General features: G+C 37.4%; 1 protein-coding gene across 1 annotated transcript in view; it reads left to right on the forward strand.

The window, feature by feature from the left end:
- LOC150078802 (guanine nucleotide-binding protein G(s) subunit alpha) overlaps positions 1-21682 on the forward strand; it is a 244592-nt gene that overhangs the window by 86087 nt on the left and 136823 nt on the right. The window contains exon 2 of the mRNA XM_090384099.1: positions 7660-7732. Coding sequence (XP_090240225.1) covers positions 7660-7732 — 73 coding nt within the window. The remainder of the gene's footprint in view (positions 1-7659; positions 7733-21682) is intronic.

Genomic DNA, 21682 nt, shown 5'->3' on the forward strand with positions numbered 1-21682 from the left:
AGACTGGAACCCCGGTCTAATCAAGAAGCGTGTCCTATGCACTGCTGCTGCTCCTTCTCACCTGGCTACGGAGGCGCCAGCACTAGGAAAGCAAAAATGAGAGTAAGAATGTGTTATAAGCCTTATGACTCTAATGAGTACAATGAACAACTGTACAGAGAAATAGTGGGCCAGTAAATCAGATCGTCTTGTAATGGGGGATTTTAACTTCCCAGATATAGACTGGAACTTGTGGGTTGGTCGCTCACACACTAGCAAGACTTTTGTGGATTTATTGGATGATGATTTTCAACAGCAGCATGTTCGAGAGGCAACCAGAGGGAGTAATACTCTTGATCTGATTATCAGCAGTGATTTTTCATGCATTAAGAATTTGCAGATAAAAGAACCACTAGGTGGCAGTGATCACAGTGTACTGATGTGGGATTTACTCAAAGGTGTAACTACCATCAGGGGTAAAGGGAAGGGTTTTTTCTTTTGTAAATGTGACTACAGTGGTCTCAGAGATTTTTTAAATTCTATACAGTGAGACCAACTGATGATGTTACCAACAGAAAATTCTAAATTGGAAGAATTCAAGGAATTAATCTTCGAAACTACTAGGCTTTTCATGCCAACTAAGAAATACTGTTCAAAGTTTAAGCCTAACTGGATGACAGATAAACTAATGAGACTTGTGGAAAAGAAGAAAAATGCGTGGGATGTATATTAATTATCAGGTGACCCAGAAGCTTATGGCAGATATAATCTAGTCTGTAATCAAGTCACAAGGAGGTTAGACAGGCGAAGGCAGATTACGAGAATCTTTGGCAAAGGATGCTAAGAAAAACAGCAAGAACCTCTTTACTTATATAAACTCTAGAAGGAAGGGGATGAATCAGATTGATCCAATTATCTATGGTTCCATTGTTGAGGGTTCTGCTCAGGTAGCTGACAAACTGAATGAGTATTTCGCATATACATTCACACATGAGGAATTCTGTAGGGAAGTGGAGGATAGAAGCTTATCAAACTCTAACAGGTAGTTAAATGATTTTGTAATAACTGAGAGCAACAACATGGAGGAGAAATTGCTAAAGTTAAACATAAGGAAAGCGCCTGGGGCAGATAAGATCTATCCAGTTATATTAAAGGAGGCAGCAAATTAATAAAGCAGGCCCTTAGCCATGATTGAGGGCATCTTTGGACTCGGGGAGGTTATCATGGACTGGAGATGTGCAAATATATCCCCAATTCACAAAGAGGGGATCGAAAGGTGGCATGAGTAATTAAAGACCTGTTAGTTTAACTTCTGTTCTGGGGAAAATAATGGTGTTACCGGTTAAAAAAACATTGTGGAATCATGTCATGTCTTAAGGGGAAGTCTTGTCTGACCAGTTTGATTGGATACCTTGATGTGGTCACAAAGGAAGTGGATGCATAAAATACTTTTGATATCATATATCAAAAAATTATTTCCCCCCCCCACCCCACCACCACCACTTGGATTTGAAATTTTTGCATGGCAATATTCAAACTAATAAATTAAAATTTGAACACTACACTAGACAAAGACTGTAGCCAGTGGCAAAATTACCATACCGCCAAGTCTAATGGCATGGGTGTGTGTGTGTAGGGGGGCCTGATAGCTGGTTTGGGGGAAAAATTTATAGTTTTCCACTGGTAGTAACTTTGGCATTCTTCAATAAAAATGTGTTACTAAAGTCAACAGTAAAAGTGGCAACATTGCTTAAATTTCAGGATAGTTTCAGGAAAACTATAACTGTATTATTATTAAACCAGAAGGTTGGTGTCTTAATACGTATCTAAAGAACTGAAAGATTTTATTTAAAAAAAAAATACACATTTCTCTGGCGGCTATTAACTGTCAGTTGAGCTGGGAATGTTTTGAATAATATAAAGCAAGAGCTCAAAGTGATTCAAACTATCAAGTTGTTAATGAAACAACAGAAAGAGGAGTTAAAATGCTGGAGTATAATGACAACCTAATCAAAAATAAGGAACAGAAGCAATTTGTGCTTTAGGCAGTGAAAGATTCTTGGCATGCACAAAAAAAAAAAAAAAAAAAAAAAAAGTTTAACAACGAAAATATAAATTATTTTTATATGATGATTTGAGTAAAATAAAAGCATGCCATTTCTGTAACAATAAAGGTAATTATATGAAAATCCACACACATATATACACTTTACAGACTCCTTTGTATTTTGCTAATGGTTCAGTATATGAGTCCATTGTAGCATGGATTAATATCACCTGAATTGTGTAACATTTTGTAGCATTCTTTTTTTCCTGTACATAAAAAAAATTCTGGTGAGTAAGACCAAGAATACCAACAAAAAAATTTCTCCATAGAGTTAGGGACAAACCAAATAGAGTTTTTATCGAAATTTTTTTTTTTTTTTTTTCTGTTCAAGTCTTTATGTATATTATTAGCCCTTATTTGGTCATGTGAAGGATGATAGTCCTCCATATTTAAAACTGTCATTCCTGATTGATTGGTACTTCTGTAGACATGAAGTTTCCAGTATCTTCCTACTAACCCTAATTAGTAGATCCACTCCAATATTGGATCTATTAATTAGCTGATCTGAAATCCAGTTTGATTTGAGATCAGCTGTGGGTCAGTAGTCCAAGTAATTTGGATCTAAATTGAATTGGAGGACAATAGTCCTCCATGTGACCAATCTCATTACAATTTCAGTTTTGATTCCAGATTGGAATGTTCTTGTTTACTCTATAAACACACAGTTATTTTATTATGATTCTTGTATTTTTTTTCATTATCGGTTTTAATTCTAGATGCTAGCATTGTTTGTTTGTTATTTGGTTTTTAGGAGCATTAGCAACTAAGGCCATATTGCTCCGGGATATGCGGTGGTCATTCCCTGACCTTTCTGCATCCTCTGTATTTGGTAGTGACGGGCTCGAACCCCGGTCTAATCAAGAAGCGTGTGCTACACACTGCTGCTCCTTCCCACTTGGCTACGAAGGCACCTATGCTAGCATTCTGGATCCCTGTGGAAATCACAAGGTTCAAGCCTAAATGAATGTCAGATGAATTAATGAGGGTCGTGACAGAGAAGAAAAGTGTATGGGATGCATATAAATTATCAGGTGACACAGAAGCCTATGTCAGATATAAGCTTGTCTGTAATCAAGTCACAAAGGAGGTTAGGCAGGCAAAGGCAGATTACAAGAAATCTTTGGCAAAGGTTGCAAAGAAAAACAGTAAAGAGTTCTTTACTTATGTAAACTCTAGAAGAAAAGGGATGAATCAGATTGGACCATTTAACATAGATGGGTTGACTCTTGATGCTCATGCTCAGATAGCTGATAAACTGAATGAGTATTTTGCATCTACATTCACACATGAGGAGTTATTCAATTGGGGGAATGCCAGAAGTTTATCAAACTCTAACAGGGAGCTGAAGTGATTTTGTAATAACTGAGAGCAAAGTGGAGGAGAAATTGTTGAAGTTAAACATAAGGAAGGCACCTGAGGTGGACAGGATTTTTCCAATTATATTAAAGGAGGCAGCAAAGGAAGTAAGCAAATCCTTAGCCATAATTATGAGAGCTTCCTTGGACTCAGGGGAGATCCCTTTGGACTGGAGGTGTGCAAATGTATCACAAAGGGGGTTCAAAAGGTGACACAAGTAACTATAGACCTGTTAGTTTAACTTGTGTTCAAGGGAAAATAATGGAGTCACTGGTTAAAGAAGCATTGCAGGATCATCTGGACAAAACTGCAGTAATAGTTAAGACACAACATGGATTTGTTAAAGGGAGGTCTTGTCTGACCAATATGATTGGATACTATGATGTGGTCACAAAGGAACTGAATGTCAAAAATAATTTTGATATTGTATACTTGGATTTCAGGAAAGCTTTCGATACTGTTGCACATGAGACTGCTGTGAAAATTGGAGAGGTATGGCATTAAGGATAAGTTGCTGCAATGGATCAAGGGATGGGTGAGTGGGAGAAGACAGAGTGGTAATCAATGGATGCTGCTCTTCATGGACAAATGTTATTAGTGGAGTTCCCCAGGGTTCAGTGCTGGGCCCATTGTTGTTTTGTGTATTCATCAATGATATTGATGAAGGTATATCAGGCTTAATGTCCAAGTTTGCAGATGATACAAAGATTTGCAAGGTTGTTAACGACAGTGAAGACAGTATGCTACTCCAGCTGGATCTAGATAAGTTGGGCGAATGGGCTGAGAAGTGGTAACTGAAGTTTAACATTGAGAAATGCAAAGTGCTGCGTATGAGTAGCAATAACTGAAGAGAAACATATCAACTGTGTGGTACTACACTCAGGGAAGTGGAAAGTGAAAGAGACCTTGGGGTAATTGTGTAGTGAAATATGGAGTTTGCTGAACAGTGAAGCTGGGCTGCCAGGGCATGTCATGGAGTCTTGTCAATGATATATAGGAATTTTGATATAGCAGGTGGTGATTATCCCGTTATATGAGGCAATGGTCAGGTCACACCTAGAATACTGTGTACAGGTCTGGAGGCCTCATTTTAGAAAGGATGTAGAGTTGCTAAAACGAGTACAAAGAAGGGCAACAAGATTGGTGAGGGGAACAAAGGGGTGCTCTTACCAAGAAAGTCTTAAGTTCTGCAAATTGCAGCACCTGGAGAGTAGACGCCTGTGAGATGATCTGATTGAGGGGTATAAGGCCTTGAATGGGTTGAACAAGTTGAATGCTGATGGGATTCTTCCTCTTGCTCAGATTAAGAACCTGAGGGGGCATAGATTCAAATTGAGGAAAGACAGTTGGAAAATGGATGTGTGGAAGTTTGCCTTTATCCAGCGAGTGGTTGATTAGGGGGACAGACTTCTATCTTTTATTGTGGATATTGATAGCCTAAATAAATTTAAGGCTGAGCTGGACAGGCATTTGGAACGAATGGAGGGGTGAAATAGGAGGGTTTTTTTTTATTTTGGCTGATGCTGCATAAGCTTGCTCTCTTGCATCATGTGCCTCTACTAATTCTAATGCTAATCATCAAAGGTTTATTTCATTTATTTTTAAATAGATGTTGCCATGTAGCATTGTAGACAAAATATTATATATGAATTTTGGTGCTAGTTCAAACAACTGTTAGAGTGGTTTAATGAATGTATGGATTATGAACTAAATAGAGACATTGGGGCGCTACCTTGGACCTGAAAATTTGAGTATGAGCCTTGAGTTTCAGAAAAAGGAAGTTGGAGGAGGAAGATGGGATCATTGAGGCTATTTGTACCTTGGACCTGAAAATTTGAGTATGAGCCTTGAGTTTCAGAAAAAGGAAGTTGGAGGAGGAAGATGGGATCATTGAGGCTATTTGTGCATGCTAGCTTTTAACATTCCAGGAACTAATTAATTCTGAAGGTGGAGACAACGCTCTTGAAGCTGAGTGTATTGGGTGTAGTGATCATGATTCTGGTGCAATCATACAAAACTGGAAAATGGTTTTAGTGAATTTTCTCCAATTGTGGTGGTGATGTACATGTAAATAGTTTTAACAGTTAAATCTAAATAAATCATATCCTTACTGGTGAATTTTTTTCACCAGTGAATAAAATCGCTAGAATAAAATGCTGTGCAGTTATAGTTTGGAGAATGTTAAGAATCCAAGTATTTTAACCTGCATAGCACAAAAATCTGTCTTTAATTTTATAAGAAATATAAATAATTATCAGATGTTTCATGGCTCTTCATTGACTTGGATTACTAAATTTATTATTATTATTATTATTAGCCATATGGTGCAAGGAAGCATGAGGCTTATGCTGCACCAGACGAAAAAAATTCCTGAGTTACCCTGAGAGAGAGAGAGAGAGAGAGAGAGAGAGAGATGATGATATCCAGCTCAGGACCCTGGGTGTGCCAAGCCCATACTCACGAGATGTGAGACCCTGGGATATTATAAGTGGATATGTGCAAAGATAAAGTATACAACAATTCATTCATTGAAGAAATGGTACAGGAAGTACCATGAAGTGTTTGAGAATCATATAAATGCTTTCAAGAAATTAAAGACAGATTTCACTTTGCTTAAACTAAAGTGCCTAGATTTTCAAATAGTGCACATTTTATTTACATGTGCACTATATGGCTAAAATAAAATCTTGTTACTATTTTTAAAGAGAAACATTTCTTCGAAATGTATAGCCTAATAGGCATTAGCTGGAAAGCAACAATTTTATTCCTTGTTCAATGTTAGTGAAATACTAAAATATTTTCAATCAGTGTTTGTATGTCAGATGACTCGGTTATGTAAGGCAGCCCTTTTAATTATGGAAACATAAAGGCTGCATATCGTATCTCTCAGTACAACATAATACCAAAATCGCCTATCATGAGATTATAAGTAAAGAAAATAAGATTGGAAAGAAATGCACAAATGGAAAAATAAGTTTTTAAAATGGATGACAGTGGTCTTCCATGCAACTAATTGCATCACAAAAGTCTCATGACCACTGAACAGTTAAAATAAAATATCTTATTATAACAGAAGTTATTATTTTTTAAAATCTTTACTAATGTTTTTTGGTAATTACTGCACTTAATTTTTATAAAATTATAATGTGATAGAAAATAGAAAGTGTTTATCAAAATTTATTTTCTAGTCAAGCCATCTCTAGGGGTACTGTAAAAATAAAATATTATTTACAAAAACAAATAATTATTTAAAAAATAATTGTTTTCAACTTAACTGGTCGTGTTTTTTAATCAGCACACTCCATTTTTATAAAATTAAAATGTAGCAGTGAATAAGTTTGTATCAATTTTTTTTTTTTTTTTTTCCCTCTTACTGCCATTACAGTGTTTATAAAAACTGTTTTAATGGTAAAACAATTTTTATAAATACACAAGTAAAATCAATGGGAACTTCATATTTTGGGCTAAAACACAATTTCTGCACCCGCAAAATTAGTTCGGCCTAAACTCCCTCATATGGGATGTGTTTGATTTCACTTCAAATATGATTTCATCCTTGTTTATTTGAAGGATACTTCTCCTAAAATTATTTTACTGCTGATTAATGCCTTTTATAGTGCCTCTTAACCTTCTGCTGCTAGTATGGCATCTCACCAGACACCACTTCTTAAAATTTTTCTCTTAATTTTTAAATGTAAATGAAATAAAATACTACCGTGTACCTTTGCCTGCCAATATTCTCTAACTGGTTACAGTTTTTTCTGATTCCATTTTTGATATATTATGAATTTTGTTACATTAATTTTTTGTGTAGCATTTAACAGATACCAGGCAAGCAAAAGCATCTCTCTTTCTTTTAGGCACATCCCATGTGGCATCCATGAGATGCCATTTACTGGTGTCCAATCTTGTCATAGAGTTTTGGCCTTTACTGGCTAAACATGAACAGCTGACAGAAATACAGACATTTATGTTGCATCTTTGTTAAATTGGGGATGCAAATGACAGAAAGTTAAAGATATTGAAAGTCACTGCTTCGTCAGATGTTGCATTTTTGTATTGGGGAAATTCAGAAATAACAGGAATTTTAAATATCTTAAGGAATTAATTGAGTTTATGGGAAAATTTTTTGAAGACTTGATTTTCATACTAATGAACATCACACAAGTTAATTCAACCCAATTTAGCATTTTATTATATTTTTCTTTATTTTTTAGGTGCTGGTGAATCAGGGAAAAGTACAATTGTGAAGCAGATGAGAATTCTTCATGTAAATGGTTTCAGTGAAGAGTAAGTAATTTTTTTTTTCCCTTATGTTGTAGTTTTTGGAAGTTGAATTAGTGTAAAGTTTAGCTAACTTAATATGCTTTTGTATGATTAAGGGACTATTCACAAATTATATAATGCACTGTGGATTTGAATCAGCCAAAATGTCAAGGGAATCTGCATGACTTGCGGGAAAAAAATTATAGCATGGTTTGCCCTAGTTGATAGAATCTATTTAGCAAAGATAGAATTCATTTCAAATTTTAATTAGATAAGTGCAAGAGGCTTTGCTGTTAAAGAAATGCCATAAGTGTTGCTATTGGATTGACCTGTTCAGTTATACAGTAACATGGGAGATAATAGAGACATTACAGGGCCTGCTGAGAGTTCTTATAATACAGGGTACTCTCAATAACTTGAAAGGAAATGAAAAAGATTAAGTTGTTGGAAATTTGACTTATCGAATTTTAATGATTTTCAGTTGAAAATTAGTTACGATATAAACAATACTGAAAAAATATTTAGGAGACCTTATTGGTATATTGCTTTACCACTCAAATTTTAACTAAAAAAAAATGTCGTAACCACAGAACTATATTAGTAGTAGTAGTAGAGGCATGTGATGCAAGAAAGCAAGCTTATGTAGCATCAGCCAAAACAAAAAAAAAAAACCATTTCACACATACATTCCCTTTAAAAGTACCTGCTGGCTAAAAGCAAATTTCCACATATCTATTTTACAACCATCTTTCCTCAGTTTGAATTTATGCCCCCTCAGGATCATAATCTGAGTAAGAGGAAGAATCCCATCAGAATTGAGCCTGCTCAACCCATTCAAGACCTTATACACCTCAATCAGATCACCTCACAAATGCCTAGTCTTCAAATGCTGCAATTTGCAAAACTTAAGCCTTTCTTGGTAAGAGGACCCCTTCATTCCCCTCACCAATCTTGTTGCCTTTCTCTGTACTAGCTCAAGCAACTCTGCATCCTTCCTAAAATGAGGCCTCCAGACCTGTACACAGTACTCAAGGTGTGGCCTGGCACACCTTGTGTATCCCTTATACAAAGGTATAATCACCTCCTTTTCCCTACTAGCAAAATTCCTGTATATCATTGACAAATACCCCATGACCTGCTCTGGCAGCACAATTACTACCAGGTATTTTTCATCCTCTACCACCCTAAGTGTAGTCTCATGCAGTTGGTACGTTTCTCTGGGGTTACTTTTACCCATATGCAGTACTTTATATTTGTCAATGCTAAACTTCAGTTGCCACTTCTCAGCCCATCTGCCCAATTTTTCTAGATCTTGTTGCATTAGCACACTGCCATTACTGTCATTAACAACCCTGCCAACCTTAGTATCATCTGCAAACTTGGATATTAAGTCTGATATACCCTCATCAATATCATTGATAAATATACAAAATAACCGTAGGTACAACACCAAACACTGGGGGAATCCACTAATAACATTAGTCCACAAATAGCAGCATCCATTGATTACACTCTCTGTCTTCTCCCACTTAACCACAATTTTGTCCATTATTGCAACTTGCCCTTTAATACCACACTGCTCCAATTTGTAGAGTAGTCTTCCATGTGCAACAGTATCAAAAGCTTTCTTGAAATGCAAGTATATGATATCAAAATTATTTTTTGCATCCAGTTCCTTGTAACCACATCATAGTATCCAATAAAATTTGTCAGAGAAGACTTTCCCTTAAAAAACCCATGCTATGTCTGAATTATTACTGCAGTCTTGTCCAGATGATCTTGCAATGCTTCTTTAACAAGTGACTCCATTTTTTTCCCCTGGAACAGAAGTTAAACTAACTGGTCTGTAATTACTTGTGTTGCCCTTTGATCTCCCTTTGTAAATTGGGGATACATTTGTACATCTACAGTCACTGGGGATGTCCCCTGATTCCAAAGATGCTCTCATAATTATGGCTAAGGGTCTGCTTATTTCCTTTGCCACCTCCTTTAATATTATTGGATAGATCCCATCCCCCCTAGGTGTCTTTCTTATGTTTACCTTCAACAATTTTTCCTCCACTTTGCTCTCAGTTATTACAAAATCATTAAACTCCCTGTTAAAGTTTAATAAGCTTCCGTTCTCCACTTCCCTACAGAATTCCTCGTGTGTGAATGTAGATGCAAAATACTCATTCAGTTTTGTCTGCTATCTGAGCAGAATCATCAACAGTTCAACCATAAATATCAAGTGGACTAACCTGATTTATCACCTTCCTTCTAGAGTTTATAGAAGTCCTTGCTGTTTTTCTTAGCATCCTTTGCCAAAGGTTTCTCGTAATCTGCCTTCGCTTGCCTAACCTCCATTGTGACTTTATTACAAACTAGCTTATATCTACCATAGGCTTCTGTGTCATCTGATATGTATCCCATGCATTTTTATTGTCCGACACAAGTCTCATTAGTTCATCAGACATCCATTTAGGCCTAAACCTTAAACAGTATTTCTTAATTGGTATGGAAAGCCTAGCATTAGCATTAGCATTAGTAGAAGAGGCATTTGATGCAAGAAAGCAAGCTTATGCAGCATCAGCCAAAAAAAAAAAAAAAAAAACCCACTTCCACTTCACCCCTCTGTTCATTCAAAATACCTGTCCAGCTGAGCCTTAAACTTATTTAGGCTATCAACCTCCACTACAAGGGATTGAAGTCTGTTCCACCAACCAACCACCCTCTGGCTAAAGGCAAATTTCCGCACGTCTATACTACATCTGTCTTTCCTCAATTTGAATTTATGCCCTCTCAGGTGATTATTCTGAGCTAGAGGAAGAATCCCATCAGCATTGAGCATGCTCAAACCATTCAAGGCTTTATACACTTCTATCAGATCACCTCGCTGGTGCCTAGTCTCCAGACACTGTAATTTGCAAAACTTAAGCCTTTCTTTTTTAGAGCAATCCTTTGTTCCATTCACTAATCTTGTTGCCCTTCTTTGTACTCGTTCCAGCAGCTCTACATCCTTCTTGAAATGAGGCCTCCAGACCTGTATACAGTACTCTAGGTGTGGCCTGACCATTGCCTTATACAAGGGAATAATCACCTCCTTATCCCTGCTGGAAAAAATTCCTTTATATCATTGACAATACTCCATGAGCTACTCTTGCAACCCGTCTGCACTGCTCAGAGAACTTCATATCTGCCTTCACAACCACCCCCAAGTCCCTTTCATTCTCTACCACTGTCAGTGTAGTACCACAGAGTTGATACGTTGCTCTAGGGTTGCTGTTTCCCATGTGTAGTACTTTACATTTGTCAATGTTAAACTTCATTTGCCACCTCTCAGCCCATCTGCTCAACCTTTCCAGATCCTGTTGCAGCAGCATAGTGTCAGTAGTGTCCTTGACAACCCTGCCAACCTTTGTATCGTCTGCAAACTTGGGCATTAAGCTTGATATACCATCATCAATATCATTTATAAATACAGAAAACAATAATGGACCCAACACTGAGCCCTGAGGAACTCCACTAATAACATTAGTCCACGATGAGCAGTGTCCATTGGTTACCACTCTCTGTCTTCTCCCCCTCAACCACCCCTTTATCCATAGCAGCAATTTGCCTCCAATGTCACACTGCTCCAATTTGTGTAGCAGTCTTCCATGTGCAACAGTATCAAAAGCCTTTCTAAGATCCAAGTATATAATATCAAAGCTATTCCCTGCATCCAGTTCTTTTGTGACTGCATCATAGTATCCAATCAAGTTGGTCAGGCAAGACTTCCCCTTAACAAAACCATGCTGTGTCCGAGCTATAACTGAAGTCTTGTCTAAATGATCCTGCAGTGCTTCTTTAACCAGTGCCTCCATTAATTTTCCTGGAACAGAAGTTAAGCTCACAGGTCTATAATTACTTGTGTCAGCCTTTGATCCTCCTTTGTGAATTGGGGTCACATTTGCACATTTCCAGTCTATGGGTACTTCCCCTGAGTCCAAGGAAGCTCTCATAATTATAGCTAAGGGTTTGCTTACTTCCTTTGCTGCCTCCTTTAATATAACTGGATAGATCCCATCCACCCCGGGTGCTTTTCTTGTGTTTATCTTCAACAGTTTCTCCTCCACTTTACTCCCAGTTATTTCAAGATTCTGTAGCTTACTGCTAGAGTTGAATACACCTCTGGCATTCCCCTCGCTGAATAACTCCTCATGTGTGAATGTCGATGCAAAATATTCATTTAGTTTGTTAGCTACCTGAGCAGGATCATCAACAGTTGACCCATCAATATCAAGTGGACCAATCTGATTCATCCCCTTCCTTCTAGAGTTTACATAAGTAAAGAACTCTTTGCATCTCTTGCCAAGGATTTCTCGTAATCTGCCTTCGCCTGCCCAACCTCCTTTGTAACTTGGTTGCATATCAACTTGTATCTATCATAGGCTTCTGTGTCATGTGTTAATTTGTAAGTATCCCATGCATTTTTCTTCTCTGCCATATGCCTCATTAGTTCATCTGACATCCATTTTGGCCTAAACCTTGAACAATATTTCTTAGTTGGTATGTAAAGCCTAGTAGCTTCCAAGATAAGTTCTTTGAATGCTTCCCATTTTGAATTTGCTGTTGGTAACATCATCAGTTGGTCCCACTGTATAGAATTTAAATACTGTCTCAGTCCATCGTAGTCACCTTTACGGAAGCAATAACCCTTCCCTTTACCCCTAATGGTAGTTACCTCTTTGCGTAAATCCCACTTCAGCACACTGTGATCACTGCCACCTAGTGATTCATTTATCTGCAGATTCTTAATGCATGAAGAATCACTGCTGATAATCAAATCAAGAGTATTACTCCCTCTAGTTGCCTCCCGAAAATGCTGATGTAGAAAACAATCGTCCAATAAATCCACAAAAGCTCTGCTAGTGTGTGAGTGACCAGCCCCCAAATTCCAGTCAATATCTGAGAAATTAAAATCTCCCATTATAAGACTCTCTGATTTACTGGCCCACTCTATTTCCCTGTACAGTTTCTTATTATACTCATCAGAGTCATTAGGCCTATAGCACACTCCTACTCTCAATTTTGATCTCCCAATGCTTATGTCACACCAAACTGACTCAACACTGCACTGTCCAGCGATGTCGACTGGCTTCACTTCCTTGGTTTTTATGTGTTTCTTAACTAATAGCATAACCCCTCCCCCTTCCTATCCTGTCTATCCTTTCTGTAGACGTTGTACTCCCCAAATTCCAGTTCTGCATCCCTTATATCTGTGTGACACCACGTCTCTGATATCCCAACAATATCTGCCTTTGATGTTTTGAGCAATACCTCAAATTCATCAAATTTATTTACTAAACTCCTAGCATTGGTGTACACGCAAGTATACCTGCACCTGTTTCTATTCTTAGCTACCCTAACGCAACCCCAGGGGCTCACATCTGGTGAGTATGGGCTTGGCACACCCAGGGTCCTGAGCTGGATATCATCATTCTTCTCTTTCTTGGTGATTCCTTTCTACTTCTCTCTCTTTCTCTCAGGGTAATAGGGAATTTTTTTTTTTTTTTTTTTTTTTTTTTTGGCCGGTGTAGCATAAGCCTCAGGCTTCCTTGCACCATATGGCTGATAATAAAAAAAAAAAAAAAAAAACCATGTCTTTACTTGTACCGCAATGGCTCCCAGCAGTCTCTGAAATATCATGCATCTTGTTTTTCAGGCTTCTGCTCATTCTAATAGAAGCAGTGCAAGAATCTCTTTCACCTCTGCCAGTGGCTACTGTCAATCTATTGGTCTTTGTCTCCCCCCCAAGCTAGCAGTTTTCCGACCCACCTAACACTGCCTCGATAGCATCAGCAAATATTCTTGCACCCTTGCTATTTAAGTGCCTAGTAGCTTCCAAGATTAATACTGTATTATTATGCTGTATTTAAACATGTAAACATGAACTTATACACTTACTTTATTTAAAATAGTAAGAATTGTCTGGTGTATTTATTTCATTGATTCCCATTCCACAATAATCACAATATCTCAAGTCACAATATCTTCAGATATCACCTTTTCTCAAATCATTTTTATAATGCAACACACCTAAACCGTAAAAAAAAAAAAAAAAAAATCTAGAATCTTTAATTTAGAATCTTTTATTTACAGAGACAGAAGTGTTCATCATTTTGGCTTCTTGAATTTTTAATAATTAATAACACTACACTGCATTGTGGGATTGTAATTATTCAAGAGGAGTTATTCAAGGAGGGGAATGCCAAAAGTTTATCAAACTCTAACAGGGAGTTAGGTGATTTTGTAATTACTGAGAGCAAAGTGGAGGAAAAATTGTTGAAGTTAAACATAAGAAAAGCACCTGGGGTGGTTGTTGTTGTTGTTATTTGGTTTTTAGGAGCATTAGCAACTAAGACCGTATTGCTCCGGGGATAAGCGGTGGTCATTTCCTGACCTTTCCGAATTCTCTGTATTTGGTGGTCACGGGCTGAAACCCCGGTCTAATCAAGACCGGGTTTTCGTAAAGGCGACTATGATGGTCTGAGACAGTATTTAAATTCTATACAGTGGGACCAACTGATGATGTTACCAACAGCAAACTCAAAATGGGAAGCATTCAAGGAACTAATCTTGGTGGCTACCAGGCTTTACATACCAACTAAGAAATATTGTTCAAGGTTTAGGCCTAAATGGTTGTCAGATGGACTAATGAGACATGTGGCAGAGAAGAAAAATGCATGGGATACATACAAATTAATGGGTGACATGGAAGCCTATGATAGATATAAGTTGGTCTGTAACCAAGTCACAAAGGAGATTAGGCAGGCAAAGGCAGACTACGAAAAATCCTTGGCAAAGGATGCAAAGAAAAACAGAAAGGAGTTCTTTACATACTTGAACTCGAGAAGGAAAGGGATGAATCAGATTGGTCCACTGGATATTGATGGTTCAACAGTTGAGGATCCTGCTCAGGTGGCTAACAATCTAAACGAGTATTTTGCATCTACATTCACGCATGAGGAGTTATTCAGGAAGGAGAATGATGTAGGTAAAGTAAACATTGGCAGTGAGCTGGATGATTTTGTAATAACTGAGAGGAAAGTGGAGGAGAGATTGTTGAGGATAAACATAAAAAAGGCACCTGGGGTGGATGGGATCTATCCAGTTATATTAAAGGAGGCAGCAAAGGAAGTATGCAAACCCCTAGCCATAATTATGAGAACTTCTTTGGACTCAGGGGAGGTACCCATAGACTGGAGATGTGCAAATGTAACCCCAATTCACAAAGGAGGATCAAAGGCTGACACAAGTAATTATAGACCTGTTAGTTTAACTTCTGTTCCAGGTAAATTAATGGAGGCACTGGTTAAAGAAGCACTGCAGGATCATCTAGACAAGAATTCAGTTATAGCTCAGACGCAGCATGGTTTTGTTAAGGGCAGGTCTTGCCTGACCAATTTGATTGGATACTATGATGTAGTCACAAAAGAACTGGATGCAGGGAATAACTTTGATATTATATATTTGGATCTCAGAAAGGCTTTTGATACTGTTGCACATGGAAGACTGCTGCACAAATTGGAGCAGTGTGGCATTGGAGGCAAATTGCTGCTATGGATAAGGGGATGGTTGAGTGGCAGAAGACAGAGAGTGGTAATCAATGGACACTGCTCAACGTGGACTAATGTTATTAGTGGAGTTCCTCAAGGTTCAGTGTTGGGTCCATTGTTGTTTTCGGTGTTTATGAATGATATTGATGATGGGATATCAAGTTTAATGTCTAAGTTTGCAGATGATACAAAGGTTGGCAGGGTCGTTAAGGACACTACTGACGCTATGCTGCTGCAACAGGATCTGGAAAGGTTGAACAGATGGGCTGAGAGGTGGCAAATGAAGTTTAACATTGACAAATGTAAAGTACTACATATGGGTAACAGTAACCCCAGAGCAATGTATCAACTCTGCGGTACTACACTGACAGTGGTGGAGAATGAAAAGGACCTGGGGGTAATTGTGCAGGCAGATATGAAGTTCTCTGAGCAGTGCAGACGAGCTGCAAGAGTAGCTCATGGTGTCTTGTCAATGATATACAGGAATTTTTCTAGCAGGGATAAGGAGGTGATTATTCCCTTGTATAAGGCAATGGTTAGGCCACATCTTGAGTACTGCATACAGGTCTGGAGGCCTCATTTCAAGAAGGATGTAGAGCTGCTGGAACGGGTACAGAGAAGGGCAACAAGATTAGTAAATGGAACAAAGGGTTGCTCTTACGAAGAAAGGCTTAAGTTTTGCAAATTACAGAGTCTGGAGACTAGGCACCGGCGAGGTGATCTGATAGAGGTGTATAAGGCTTTGAATGGTTTGAGCATGCTCAATGCCAATGGGATTCTTCATCTTTCTCAGAATAATCACCTCAGAGGGCATAAATTCAAATTGAGGAAGGACGGATGTCGGATAGATGTGCGGAAATTTGCCTTTGGCCAGCGGGTGGTTGGTTGGTGGAACCGACTTCCATCACTTGTTGTTGAAGTTGATAGCCTAAACAAATTTAAAGCTCAACTGGACAGGTATTTCGACCGAACGGAGGGGTGAAATGGGAGAGGGTTTTTTTTTTTTTTTTTTTTTGGCTGATGCTGAATAAGCTTGCTTTCTTGCATCATATGCCTCTACTAATGCTAATGCTAATGCTAAAGAAGCGTGTGCTATGCACTGGTGCTCCTGCCCACCTGGCTACGGAGGCGCCACCTGGGGTGGATGTAATCTATCCAGTTATATTAAAGGAAGCAGCAAAGGAAGTAAGCAAACCCTTAGCCATAATTATGAGAGTTTCCTTGGACTCAGGGGAGGTCCTCATGGACTGGAGATGTGCAAAAGTGTCCCCAATTTGCAAAGGGGGATCAAAGGGTGACACAGGTAATTACAGACCTATTAGTCTAACTTCTGTTCCCAGGAAAATAATGGAGTCACTGGTTATGGAAGCGATGCAGGATCATCTAGATAAGGCTGCAGTTATAGTTCAAACACAGCATGGGTTTGACAAATTTGATTGGATATTATGATGTGGTCACAAAGGAATTGGATGCAAAGAATAATTGTGATATCATATACACTCGGTCCTCGTATAACACGTGTTTACATTACACGAATTCGATCATACACGATTTATAAATAGGGGAACGATATCTTATATAACACGAACCGAATTCGCTTATGCATGATTCCCCTTTGTGTTTACAAGAAATGGCAGTCGAACGCAGAATCACCCCAACCGAACACAACACGATAGGAATGAAGAGAAGATTCTGAAAATGTATTTATGTTTTTTATATCAGTGAAGGGGAAACACATTTCACCATAATAACATAAAAACCCACACAATTCTAGCTATTGGTATTATCGCAAATGCAATTAGATCGAGTTTACTACCAGTTTATCACAGATTCCACTAGCAGAAATGCAACTGGAAATTGTTTTTATTGTTTTATGGTAGCAACCCCTAGAAATGTGCTTTAGTAAAATGTGAGGTGTTATAGTGTATCTCTGCCTTTACGGTGTTGTTTATTCATTTGCTACACGCACGCGCAGCTTTATTTATGTGTATCAAGCATGCCTCCTCGTTTTGTAATTGTGCTTTATTCCCTAAAAATGAGTAAAATACTTAAAAGGTGTGAAAAGGAAGCGTACTGGTGAAGACACTACAGATTCAGAGAGAAAAAGAAAAGCAATATCGATAAACAGAGGCGGACTGGGTCAAAAATTCTTACCCGGGAAAATTTATAGTGGCCTCATAGTAGGGTTTATGGCCAAAATCACACCGGCCTCCGGCCCACCGGGATTTCCCGGTAAGGCTTATGGCCAGTCCGCCTCTGTCGAAAGAGAAAAAATATGAAATTGTGAAACGCTTTGAGCGAAATGAAAGACCATGTGATATTGCACGTGCTACAGGCCTAAATGAGGCAACGCCGAGAATTAGAAAGAATGCAGAGAAAATAAAAACAACTTTCATAGCGGGAACAACTCCAAGTGTAATTAAAATCCATTAGATCAAGACAAAGAATTGGAAGAGATGGAACGGCTATCATCTGTTTGGATAGAAAATCAAACAAAAAACAAGTTTGCTTACGATAGAAGCAAAAGAATTAGCAATATTTTATTACGATTTACGTATTATAATTTATACTTACGTATTATAAAACACGTAAGTATTGTATTACGACTATTTTATTTAATATAATAAATTTTTTACTATTTTATTAATAAATTTTTATTATTTATATAAATAATAAAAAATATTTTTTATTATTTATTATATTATAATAAAAATAAAAAAAATTGTAATATTATTTTTATTACGTATTTTAATCGTTATAAAATACTTACGTATTTTATAACGATTAAAATTACCCGATTATTTATTATGTTTGGTAATGTTTTGGTTCCAAATGTGTGTTCAATCTTGGGTGATCGGCACCTAACCCCACTTTTCCCATAGGGCCTGTTGTTTATATTGCACAATTTTGCATTGCACGAGGGTTTCTAGGAACACAACTATCGTGCTATACGAGGACAGACTGTACTTGGATTTTACTAAAGCTTTTGATACTGTGGCACATGGAAGACTACTGTACAAATTGGAACACTATGGCATTAAGGGCAAGTTGCTACAATGGATAAAAGGATTGTTGAGGGGAGAAGGCAGAGAGTGGTTATCAATGGACACTGCTCTACATGGACTAATGTTTTTTGTTTGTTTGGCATTTATTGCTATTATTAGCCATATGGTGCAAGGAAGCCTGAGGCTTATGCTGCACGAGCATGAGAGAGAGAGAGAAAGTGACTAGAAGGGAATCACCAAGAAAGAGAAGCATGATGATATCCCACTCAGGACCCTGGGTGTACCAAGCCAATACACACCAGATGTGAGCCTCTGGAGTCCCTGAGAGTTTGGTTTTGTGCCCATTGTTTTCGGTATTTATCAGTGATATTGATAAAGGTGTATCAAGGTTAATGTCTAAGTTTGCAGATGATAGAAAGTTAGCAGGGTTAGTAATGACAGTACACTGTCATTACTAACCCTGCTAACTCTGAATAGGATCACTTCCTAGATTTTCTGGGAAGTAGTCAATGTGGGAGTGTAAAAAATGTACCTTGACATTCATGTTGTAGCCCAGCGTCTTGAAATATGCCAACATATTTTCAATTGTATAGTACAGGGGTGTCCAACTTAATTTGTGATGTAATCTACTTTTTTCTTCAAAATGTGCCGTGATCTACCATCTCAAGAATTTCATTGCACATGGTTAAAAAAGTTAATCAACACATATTGAAAAATGCTGTTTATAAATTTTAAAATTAAATACAATTCAGAATTCTTATTTTAAATTCATACTATTTAAATTTTTAATTTATGTGATGTTTGTGTCATCTGCCAAGCTTTCAAAATCGGGGATATACTGTGATAAGGCCAACCGTAAAGAATCTTCTGTATGCAAGTCTGTAAGAGTAGAGTGATTCTTTGTCTTTGTTTCAAATATGAAAAGGCCAATTCACATAGATATGTGGAACCAAAATAGGAATTTAAAAGTTCACTGCATTTTTTTCCCTTATATTTGGGTACCTTTCTCGGCAAACGTATTTCCAAAAGTCTTCTGATGAGCTGGCTTTTAAGAAGATATCATTTTGCAATGTAATAATTTCATTTTCAAGTAATATTTTCTCTGTGTGAAAAATCTCAGCAATTTTTTTCTGCAATTTGTTTCGTATCTAAGTCGACATTAAATGGATAAGAAATATATTGAACGATGTCTTCAATTGTTTTAAAATCACCGAATCTGGTTTTAAAATCATCCACAACTTTCTCAATTTCAGAAACATATTTTTCACTATTAAATTCAAAAACAGGATATTTTTGCAAAGGACCTTGCATATTTGCAAAATGATCGAATTGTTTTTCTTTTAGATCCTTAGCCATTTCCAAAAATTGATAATTATATGCATAAATACTATTAATCATGTCACCCCCATTTTTATTTTTTTCACGTAATTCCAAATTCAGATTACTTAATTTACTGGTAAAATCTGCCAAAAAAAAAATAAAGCCAGATTACACAACCACACCCTATCTTGCAGCTGCTGATAATCATCTCCCCTTTGATCAACAAATTTTTTAATTTCATTCAGCAAATTTCAAAATCTCTGTAGAAACTTACTCCGACTCAGCCACCTCATATCTGTGTGTAATATCAGATGTGGTTCATTTCATCTAGCTGCATTTTGAAAAGTCTCTTTTGAAGAGATTGTCCTCTGATGGAAATTGCGATTTTGAAAGCTATGTCCATAACACTTTTAGTATTTAATCTTTTTCTGGCTAACACTTGTTGGTGGATGATACAGTGGTAACTCAAAATATCTGGGAATTCATCATCCTTTTGGCACAATGCGATGAATCCGTTAAGATGCCCTGTCATTGATTAAGCTCCATCTGTTGTTATTGATACGAGCTAAAATAGTGGTAATTTAATTTTTTGCAATAAAATTTTTGAATGCATTAAATATATCAAGATCTCTAGTTCTTTCTTTTAACGAAATCCATACGAATAAAACGAGCAATTCAGCTGTATCACTCACATCTGTAGTTTCATCCAGTTGTACAGAAAAGGACACACCATTAGCAGCAATATGAGCAAGCAATTGTTCGCTCACATTTTTTCAGTGCTTTGCGTCACAGTATTTCGAGATAATTTCAGATCTTGAAGAGCACTTTTAATTTCATTTTTGCTCTTAAAATTTTCAAAAAGAGAATCTGTTATTTCTAAAAATGCATCTTTGATGAATTGACCATTAGAAAATGATTTGTATTTTTTTCAAGAAGATGACTCACTTTAAATGATGCTACAGTTACTGCTTTAGATTGTAAATTAGGTGTCATGAAGAAATTTTGTTGTGCGAATAATCTGGATTTAAGTTCTTTTAATTTATTTTTTCTAAGGTCACTATTAGGCAGAAAATCCGATTGGCATTTACCATGGAGTGCGTTTGAGTGCCTTTCTAAATTTCCTTTTTTGGGTATAGCCACAGAAGCTTTGCAAATCAAACAACATTTTTCTTTTATCGTTACAAAAAAGTATTCTAGTTCCCACTCTTGATGAAAATGATACTTTTTATCTTTTTTGTAGTATTCATTTTAAATCAAATAAAATGAATGTATAAGTAATCTAAATAAGAATTCAACACATACACTATGCTCTCCACAATGAACTGCGTGAATTTTCACTAGACAAGCCTAGCGACTGCGTGGCGACAAGAGTAGTCACATGGTTCAACGGATTTGTAATAATCGTATGCAGTGGGGCGCTTAATAATAATAAAACATTTAGATTTTGACTAATTATTATTATTATTGTTGCTCTCTTATATTATTTCTCCCTGATTAGGGGTTCCACCTCTTGACAGGTATTGCTACCAAGTACACAGGGTGGTTGTTGTTATGTCTGGTGTTACTGTTGGTCGAGGAACTCTCTGACTATCCTACAGGTGTTCAGGTTTGCTACTTTATGGAGTTCCTTGTAGGTGTTTGCTGGGAGGCCTATTGCTGCTAGGCTGTTATGTAGGGTCTTTGGCACCATACCTGTGGTTGACACGATGATCGGTATGGTCGTTACTTGTTGCATATGCCACATCTCTCTCCCTCTCTGATCTCCTGTCTTAGGTTCACGTACTTTCTGATTTTTTCCCCACGCGTTTTCTGCAGGTTGCCAGTGTTGGATACCGCTATGTCAATCAGATAGGTAGTCTTTTCTTTCTTGTCCACAAGGGTTATGTCCGGTCTGTTGTGCGGGATTGTCCTATCTGTTATTATGGTGTGGTCCCAGTACAGCTTGTGGGTTGGGGTCTTTAGTACTGACTGGGGTTTGTTCTTGTAGTACAGTATACTTTCTTCGACCAACTGGTATTTCCTTGCTAGCTTCTGATGTATTATCCTGGCTACCTGATCGTGTCTATGAG

Source organism: Mastigoproctus giganteus, chromosome 10, assembly GCF_048544385.1.
Source record: "Mastigoproctus giganteus isolate SK-2022 chromosome 10, ASM4854438v1, whole genome shotgun sequence".
Lineage (NCBI taxonomy): Eukaryota > Metazoa > Arthropoda > Arachnida > Uropygi > Thelyphonidae > Mastigoproctus > Mastigoproctus giganteus.